The sequence below is a fragment of the Suncus etruscus genome, chromosome 1 (assembly GCF_024139225.1).
Source record: "Suncus etruscus isolate mSunEtr1 chromosome 1, mSunEtr1.pri.cur, whole genome shotgun sequence".
NCBI lineage: Eukaryota > Metazoa > Chordata > Mammalia > Eulipotyphla > Soricidae > Suncus > Suncus etruscus.
In genome coordinates, this window is record NC_064848.1 from 143931576 (window position 1) to 143941078 (window position 9503).

The following is a 9503-nucleotide window of genomic DNA, read 5'->3' on the forward strand; positions in this document are numbered from 1 at the left end:
TCCTCAACTTCATCTTTATTCTTCTTCAATTCTTTCTTCCCAGAACATTTGTCTCGGTGATACCGGTATTTCTGAGCATTGCCACTTAGAATGTCAACACACCAGCGTTCTTTTTTTCAGGCTCTGCTTTGCAATTTGCTGCTCTTTCTTGTCCTCTAATATCAGGATTCCTAGGTTTTCTTGGATCCCTGGGATGTACCAACCTGAATGTCCCTTCTTCCCTTGTCTCTTCAATCAAAAGGAAACCTCAATAAAACCAAATCCTCACTGCATGATGCTGAGTGCCCCACAGGTCAGGAAAACTTACTCTTCAGAATCCCACAAATGTACCTCCCCTTGAAAGCTAAATTGTTATCTTTGTCGATATAGTTTGTCATCATGTGCATTGTGGTGAAATGGAAACTCTGTTATTGGGACAGGAAGGTAGGGGAGGCCTGGTATCCTTTAGTCCCATAGCAACCTTAGAAACAACTATTGTGGTTTGGAAACAATGACATAATGAGTTGTGTTCTTGCTTTTTACTTAGAGACTCATTGTAGCTGTGTAACCACGAACATAAGTAGAAAAGTCACTTCAATTCACCATTCTGAGAATTGTCTCTGTTGTTTCTTTCTTATGAACAATTCCACATGTCTTCAGAGGCATAGGCCATACTTTAGCATATTATTTAGCATACTTTTCTCAATGTTCAATAAATGTTAAACAATCTTGTTATCTGGGTAAATGCTTTTTATCCCATCATTGGGATAAAGTTTAAGATATGCTTTTAATATTTTTTTTTTTTTTTTTGGTTTTTGGGCCACACTCGTTTGACGCTCAGGGGTTACTCCTGGCTATGAGCTCAGAAATCGCCCCTGGCTTGGGGAGACCATATGGGACGCCGGGGGATCGAACCACGGTCCGTCCTACGCTAGCGCTTGTAAGGCAGACACCTTACCTCTAGCGCCACCTTCCCGGCCCCCTCTTTTAATATTTTTTTTATTATAATGAACAATTCTGTTTATTTAGACTCCTTCCAGGTCCATTTCAAATGTTTTTTTTTTTTTTTTTTTTTTTTTTTTCTTTTTTTTGGTGTTTCTGAAAACAAGTTTTATTTAAATAAGGGTTTAAATACATTACATAACATTTAAGTTGAAGGGGGAACCAAAACCCAGCCTGTTAACTTCACATGGCATTGGGCAGCTGCCGCTGGGGAGTTGCAAGCTCTACAGCTAGCTACATGACACATTGGTTGGAAATTTGTTCCCTTGTCAAAAGTTTAACTGATAGAAAGTTGGCCTCACGTTCTGGTGCCTGGACACCAACTAATGATGACGTCTAGTCAAAGACCTTTGTGGCAAGCCGGATGTCCTGTCACCTTACTAGAGGGGGAAGATGGTCACTTGGAAGCTCTGCCTGCCTGGCCAGGTTGGAGACACCAGGGCAGCGTTCTTCTACCTCCCAAGGTGCCCTCTAGCGGCCCAGTTACCAAAGCTGCCTTACCCCATACTGGCCTCTGGGCTTCGCTCAGGAAGGACTGTTCTTGTGGTGACATTCACTCAGGGTAGGAGAGCCGAGGAGCTTCTGGCCAGACATGGCTGAGTGATCTTGGGGCTCTGAACTTGGCTGAAACATCATGTTACTGCTGTTTCAGGCTGGACACCGCCAGACACCTACTGCTTGATCTTTGTTTAAATGAGGGACTTCAAGACTAGACAGCATGGCTCTTTTCAGTTTATTGCATGAAGTTACACTAGTCCAAGTTAAAAGCAGACCCCAAATGGTTACATCATACAAGCTGTGAGGTTTTTAAACTTGTGACAAGGGACAGGAGGGAAATTCTACTCATTGCAATGATATCCTCACTTAAGCTTCAGAGAGCCAAAAGCACTTAAAACCCATGAACCTTCAGCTGGTCGTCCTTAGCCAGTCCAATCTCCACAAGGAACTGGCATATGTTCTTGCGCTGGTCACCCTGTAGCTGAATTACTTCTCCATATTCTGGATGCTCAATTACAGTACCATTGCAGGCAAATTTCTTCTTAAACGCCTTCACTAGTTTCTTTTTATCGTAATCATCAGCGATCCCTTGGACGGTGGTAAGGGTCTTCCTACCGTTTCTCTGTTGAATTCTTATATGGATATAATCCTCAGTGCCGGCAGGAAGCAGATCATCACCCTTACTTGCATCAGCAAAGGGGTCGAAAGAGTGGAGGTTCTGGATAGCGGACATACGATACGATTCCTTTTCCTCGGTGGAAACGGCCTGCGGACGGCGGCGGCGGCGGGAGAAGGCGGGCGGGGGGACGGAGCGCCGGGAAGCGAGGGGGCTCGAGGGGGAGGCTGCTGAGTCCTCGGCGGCGGCTCAGTGACTGGGCCATTTCAAATGTTTGTAAAATTCAGTCTGTAAATCAAACTGTGCTTTCAAAAATTTTAAACTAACAAGCTACTCTATAAAGTAATTTAGGTTTCAATACCCTGTCAATATACATTCAGAACAAACTGTCATGAATATATATATAGTCATGTTTATGAATGAAAACCATCAAATATAAATGATTTTATGGAAGTCTTTTAGGAAATATTTTATATATATTATATCTTGAATAATGGGGTTTGTAGTGAGAGAGAGAAAAAAGAGATATAAACAGTGTATGTGTGCCTATGAGTTGAGACAGAAAAATGTTGAATAAGACCAACAGATCAGCTTTATGGAAAACAGTATGTATATTTATCAAATAAGTAATAACGCTTCAGATTCAGAGATTTCACTTCTTGCAGCCAGCCTCAAAACACAAAACATCAAAAATATATATGTACACTTATGTTTATTGTAGTACTTAATAGCCAGGGTATGGAAACCACCCAAATGTACCACAAGAGATAAATTGATTAAGTAGTCATGACATATTTACATAGTGGAACACTATGCAACTATAAGAAAAAAGATATATATATATATATATATATATATATTGGTTTTTGGGTCATACCTGGCAATGCTCAGGGGTTACTCCTGGCTCTATGCTTAGAAATTGCTCCCGGCAGGCTCAGGGGATCATATGGGATGCCAAGATTCAAACCACCATCCTTCTGCATGTAAGGCAAATGCCTTATCTCCAAGCTATCTCTCCGGCCCCAGAAAAGATAAAATTTTGCAGTTCCTGTGGTAGGTGTCATGTTAAGCAAAATAAGTCAGAGGGACAAATACTAGTTTATCCCATTTACCTATGGTATATAAAAAGACAAAGCAGGGAATGAACAGTGAAGAACAATTTGATTATATATAAAAACTGAAGGGATTGGAGGGGAATGGAGAGGCAGAATAGCAGTAACATAAGAGTGAAGGGTCTTGGGCACTTTTGGTGGTGTTGAGGTATAGTAACTGTACATCCAAACCATAAATTTTATGATAAACAAGTAATGTAAATTATAATGACTAAATACAATCTACAAAACAAAAGAAGAAGAGGTCAGGTCAGTGTAGTTTGAATATAGTAATAAGCAGTGGAACAACATGGGAAGAGATTGGAGAAGTTGACAAAAGCCAACTTGGGCCATGTTGATATGTATGAAACATAGGACAGGTCTTCAAGGAGAGATGAGTGGTCCAATGACTCAAGCCCTTATCAATGCTGAAGCATCTTATTCAACTACCTTCAAAGACACTAGAAATCAGTTGCAGAAAGAAAACTGCCATAGAAGCAGGCAGTGGGGAGGGCAAGAGGGAAACTGGGACATTGGTGGTAGAATATGTGCATTTGTGAATGGATGGATGTTGGACATTGTATGACTGAAATTCAATCATAAACAACTTTGTAACTATCTCATGGTGATTCAACTGAAAATGTATTCAAAATAAAAATATGGTAACATCCACTAAATGTGGAAATAAATGGTCCACCCTTATCAACCTATGCCAAAGGAAATCATAATGTAACTTAAAAATATTTAGAGAAAAAGACAAAACAAAATTTATATGATATAGTGAAAGCAGTACTAACAAGTAATTTTACAGTGTGAAATATTTACATGAAAAATATTAAAATTCTGGCAAAATAGTACAGATTGCTTTGTGTGTAGTTAACTGGGGTTGGTCCCTAGCACCACAGACGGTCCTCCTGAGTACATAGACAGGAGCAAACCCTGAGCACCATCAGGTATGGACAAAATAAAACAAGACCCTCAAGTCAACAACAACATTATTTTTTACTATTTAAGGAACTAAAAAAGACAAGAATAAGCCGAACCAAAAGTTAGATGAAATAAGTGAATGATAGATATTATATTGGTAAAATTTTTATGACATTGTTATGGAATAAAACATTTTAAACAAACTCAACTGTTGTTAATTTCTAAAGATCAATAGAATTGGCAAGATCTAACCCAGGCTAACAAAAAAAAGAGAGAAGGACATTCCAATAACTAAAACAAGAAACAGAAGTTGAACATTACAACTGATGTCACAGGGGAAAAGAACAAAGAACTGAGATTTAAATCCAGGTATATTTGTTATATCCAAATGATTTTTTGACAACTCTTGTCAAGATAACACCATGAGGAAAGGACCATTTTTTTAGAAACTGAATAATGTTGAAAAAACTGGAAGACACTTGTAAAAAATAAGAAATATTAAAGGCATATGAGAAATTTGACTTAAAATGGTCTAAAATATCTAAAGATTAGTTATAAAACTCCTAGAAAAAGCCTATGGGAAATCTTCAGAACATTAGTTTTGACAATGATTTTTTTTAATGTAAGCCTTTTTTTTGGGGGGGGGGGGTCACACCCGGCAGCACTCAGGGGATACTCCTGACTCTGTGCTCAGAAATCACTCCTGGCAGGCTTGGGGAACATATGGGATGCCAAGATTCGAACCCGTATCTATCCTGTGTTGGCCATATGCAAGGCAAATGCCTTACCGCTGTGCTATCACTCCAGCCCCATGATAATGATTTTTTTTTGACTTACTAAAAACAGGCAACAAACATAGATAGCTGATACTATACCACACTTTAACTTCTGTGAAAGAGCATCAATAAAGTAAAAAGATAACTATGGAATGGGAAAAAATGTTTGCAGCACATATGTGTGATGAGATTATTATTTTGAATACTTAAAGAAGCTCTACAATTCAGCAACTAAAACCGCAAATAACCAAATTTAGATGTGAGCAAAAGACTGACAGACATTCCCTCAAAAAATATATATATATGAAAAGATGATCAATACCATGAGTTATAGGAGAGACAAATCTAAACTACAATGAGACAGCACCTCATGGTCATTTAAGAGAGCCACTAATATTAAAAACAACAACAAAGCCAGAAAATAGCAAGTACTGACAGAATGTAGACAAATAATGTGACTATATTAAAGTATGCAAACATTATAGAAAAGTTTGGAGGATTTTCAAAAATTTGAGAAAATACCATATGAACCAGAAATCCCACTTTGAACATATATCCCAAAGAACCCAAACCTAAATGTTAAAGAGATATTTATACAACCATATCTATTGTGATGATATTAACAGTATCCAAGAAATAGAAGCAGCTGAAACATATCCTGAAAAACAGTGGGTGAAGAAAATATGGTATATTCAAAAAAAAAGGAACATTCTTTTGTTTTTTAGAATGGAATATTCTAAAAGGCGTCTTTATGTCACATACCACAATATAAATATCCTTACAAACGTGGTGATAAGCAAAATAATCTAGTCACAAAATGATAAATACTACATAAATTCACTCAAATAAAGTATCTAAATAGTAAAAAATAAACAAACAAACATAAAAATACACATAAGAAAAGTAGTTGCCAAGAGCTAGAAGTAGGGGAAATTTGACATGATAAATGGGTATAGAGTTTAGGTTTTTCAAGATGAAAAATATCTGGAGTTCTGTTGCCCAACAATATAATATATTGTAATGCTGGTAAACCATATGCCTTAAAAGAATCAAGATAGAAAATTTAATATAAGTATTTTATCAATTTAAAATTATCAGGAAAGAGGGCTTGCTTGGTGACTAGATTCACAGTAAAAGTGACATGTCAGTGATTAATTTCATGACATGAACTCATGCATTATATACTAGATTTTTGTTTCAGTGCCACACCTGGTGATGATCAGGAGTTACTCCTGGGTCTGACCTCAGGAATTACTCTTGGAAATACTAGGGGGACCATATGGAATGCCAGGGATTGAACCTAGGTTGACTGCTTGCAAGGCAAATGCCCTACCTGCTATACTATTGTTTTGACCTCTATAAACTATTTAATACCTTAATTTATTGCTTAAATATTTAATATTTGATTTAACTTTGATTAATATATTGTCCCATAGGTATAACAAATTCCTCTTGGGGGTTACTCTCCTCTGACAAATTAAGTCTAATCTTCTATCTTGATCAAGTTTTACAGTAATACTGTCACTATTATTATCCTCTTCTTTTAAAGGATTATTATCATCGTAGAAAGCTAAATAGGAGGCTCAAAATAACAAAGGTAAAAAAGCCAACAACAACAAAGGTAATGCCTACCTGCCACAGGATTAAATATGAGACAAAAATAGGTTGTCTAATAAAGTGGTGGTAAATAAATTTTCATTCTCTTACAAATTAATGTGGTGGCACCCAAGTTTAACAGGACACTGGGTGGCAGTAGAGAGCTTAGATTCTCTACCCCTCAAAACCACAAGTGTGTGTGTGTGTGTGTGTGTGTGTGTGTGTGTGTGTGTGTGTGTGTGTGTGTGTGTTTGGGAAAATCTGGAACTTGTATATATTAAAGCCAAACTGAATTATGTAAATACATACATAAGAGTCAGTGAACTTTGTGACAACAAAACACAGAAACAGTCTTCTTCAGCATGCAGTATTTAAAGCCACCAAATTCCAGCCTAAGAACTCTCTAGAAAACAGGGTTATGATCCTTAGTTTTGAAACAGAAACTAGTTAGTCTAAAGAGCAATGGAATTGACTCAAGGCTATCAGGGACCTCATCAACTCTTTAAGAAAAACTAAGACTTAAGTTTGGAAGGACACTCATCAGAGAACAATGCCCAAAGTAGAGTGAGAGTTGACATGTTAGGACTCAGATATCCACGTCATTTCGCATAGGCTCTGGAGCTCAGAACCGGGCGCCAGAACACTGGCTATTGCTATCCCAATTGGTATGGTCTAGTGGATGGTGAAAATAACCATGAACTCTCCTTTTCTGTTTACTCCCATGCATGCTTGCTTACCATGGAATTCTTAATGGCCTCTTGATGAAGATAGTTGGATCATCCAATAATAATACAAAGCACGACCCTAGCAGAGACTTGACAGGCATGAGCACTGTGGTGCTTTGTATTCTCTTGGAACTTTAAGGCTGCCATGTGAAGAAATGCAAGCTAGCCTTTCAGGTGATGAGATACCCATAGCTCATTCACTTCTATTATCCAAATCTATATACAGTTTGAGCAGCAGCAGACACATGGTGAAGGCCAGCCCAGATAACCCATCCTTTGCCAATTTTCAGTTCACCACAAATTCAGGAGAGATCCAGTGATGGCCAACTCTGCTGATCCTGAGATCACAAATTAAACAAGTGGTTGTTATTCTCTACCACTGTGTTTTAGGATATTAGTAACAAAAGTTTTCTAATATGAATCTGATTAACTTGTTTTTAATACCTAATCTCACTTTGCTCACAACCATGTAGGCAGAAGGAGCAAGTAATCGTTATGTTCCAAGGGGGAGGATATTGACTATTACAGATATTAATAACTTCCACATAACACATTGCTAATTAAAACATTGGGTCTGGAAAATGGAGTGATAATACAGTGGTAGGGTGATGGTCTTGCAGGGTTCAGTCCTTAGCATCCCATATTTTCTCCCAAACCCACCAGGAATAATTCCTGAGTGCAGATCCAGTAGTAATACCTGAGCATCCCTAGGTGATGCCCAACCACCCTCTCCAAATGCTGGCCCTGGAACAACCTCTAGTTAAAAGATCTGCATTAACATTATTATTTTGTTCAGACCAAATTAATATTGCAATTATTATTTTTTTAATAATAATTTTCTATTAAATATTTTCCATCTCTATAATTATATATTTGGTTTTGTTTTAGACCCACACTCAGTGGTGCTCACAACTTACCCTTAGCTCTGTGCTCAGAGATTACCCTAGATTCAGGACTATATATGTAGGTTCCATAAATCTAATTTGTATTAGCTGCATGCAAGGCAAACACTCTACCTGATATAAGGCTCTGGCCCCTAGTTGTTATCAATGATTAACTAAACTATTGAAAATTCAAGGCAGGGGGTTATCTTTGTCCAAAAAAACAATGTGTTTCTTTATTTAGAATCAACTATAAAAGTAGCCAGATAAAAGGTCTTTCATAAAATCATAGAGAACAGGGCCGGTGTGGTGGCACAAGGGGTAAGGCACCTGCCTTGCCCACACGAGCCTAGGACGAACCGTGGTTCAATCCCCCGGAGTCCCATATGGTCCACCAAGCCAGGAGCGATTTCTGAGCATATAGCCAGGAGTAACCCCTGAGCATCACTAGGTGTGCCCTTCCAAAAAATTATAGAGAATAAGTAATGAGCAATTTTTAGGAAAAGCATCATTTAGAAGAAATCATCTCTAAACCTTGGCTGATCTCTGCTGTATTCTTGCTTATAAACTCTTACAGATAGATATTCATGTAGGTAAAAGGACTCAATACGTTAAAATCAAAAGATCTTTCTTTGGGTAGAATTTTGGTTTTATATGAGCACAAGGGCAAACTTTTAGTCCCAAAGAATCCTTCTCTCTCTGTTAAGAAACTTAACCTCTTGTTCAAACCAGGCCAGCTCCATATATTCACTCTTATCTCTAATTAGATGTAAACCAAGATGTGAAAAGATCATGGTACACCAGGCCACACAGCAGAAAACTGGCCATCTCGGCAGGAGAGGACAGGTCAAGTCCCCACCCTGCTGAAGCCACTCCTACTGCCTCCATTACCCAGAATTAAAATTTTCTTGATGGCCCTGCCTCATTACTGACTCTCTATGATTCCCTTTAGAGACACCAATCTGATCTAACTTCAGGTTTGCTGATTTGGGGTTGATATCACCAGGGCTTGTTTGGCATGAGTATGAGCACTCTCCCCCGTAACTTCCTTCTTCTAGGAGGCCTTGTAGCTGAGTCCATACTCCTAAAAGTCACAGTATTAGTAATAGCGCTTTGAATTTATGGACAATTTCATTTGTTTGATGTTGTCATCCCTATGAGGAACACACCAATTTCTGTTTGTTTGTTTGTTTGTTTTGGCCATACCCAGCGACACTCAGGGGTTACTTCTGCCTCTACACTCAGAAATCATTCATAGCAGGCTTGGAGATCATATAGAATGCCGGGGATCAAACCTAGGTTGGCCACATTCAAGGCAAACACTCTACCTGGTGTGCTATTGCTCCTGCTCCAGAGCACACCAATTTACCCAATTTAACTGAATAGACAACTAACAACAAGAGCTTATTATA

General features: G+C 38.3%; 1 protein-coding gene across 1 annotated transcript; it reads right to left on the minus strand.

Annotated features, from left to right (window-relative positions):
- Nucleotides 1-1700: 1700 nt before the first annotated feature.
- LOC126012026 (eukaryotic translation initiation factor 1) lies at nt 1701-2344 on the minus strand. Its single transcript, XM_049775809.1, has one exon. The coding sequence runs from the start codon at nt 2210-2212 to the stop codon at nt 1871-1873; it is 342 nt and encodes a 113-aa protein (XP_049631766.1). The 5' UTR covers nt 2213-2344; the 3' UTR covers nt 1701-1870.
- Nucleotides 2345-9503: the final 7159 nt, after the last annotated feature.

Excerpts from the sequence above, each read along its gene's own strand:
- LOC126012026 (XM_049775809.1), bottom strand. The coding sequence starts at position 2,212 with ATGTCCGCTATCCAGAACCTCCACTCTTTCGACCCCTTTGCTGATGCA.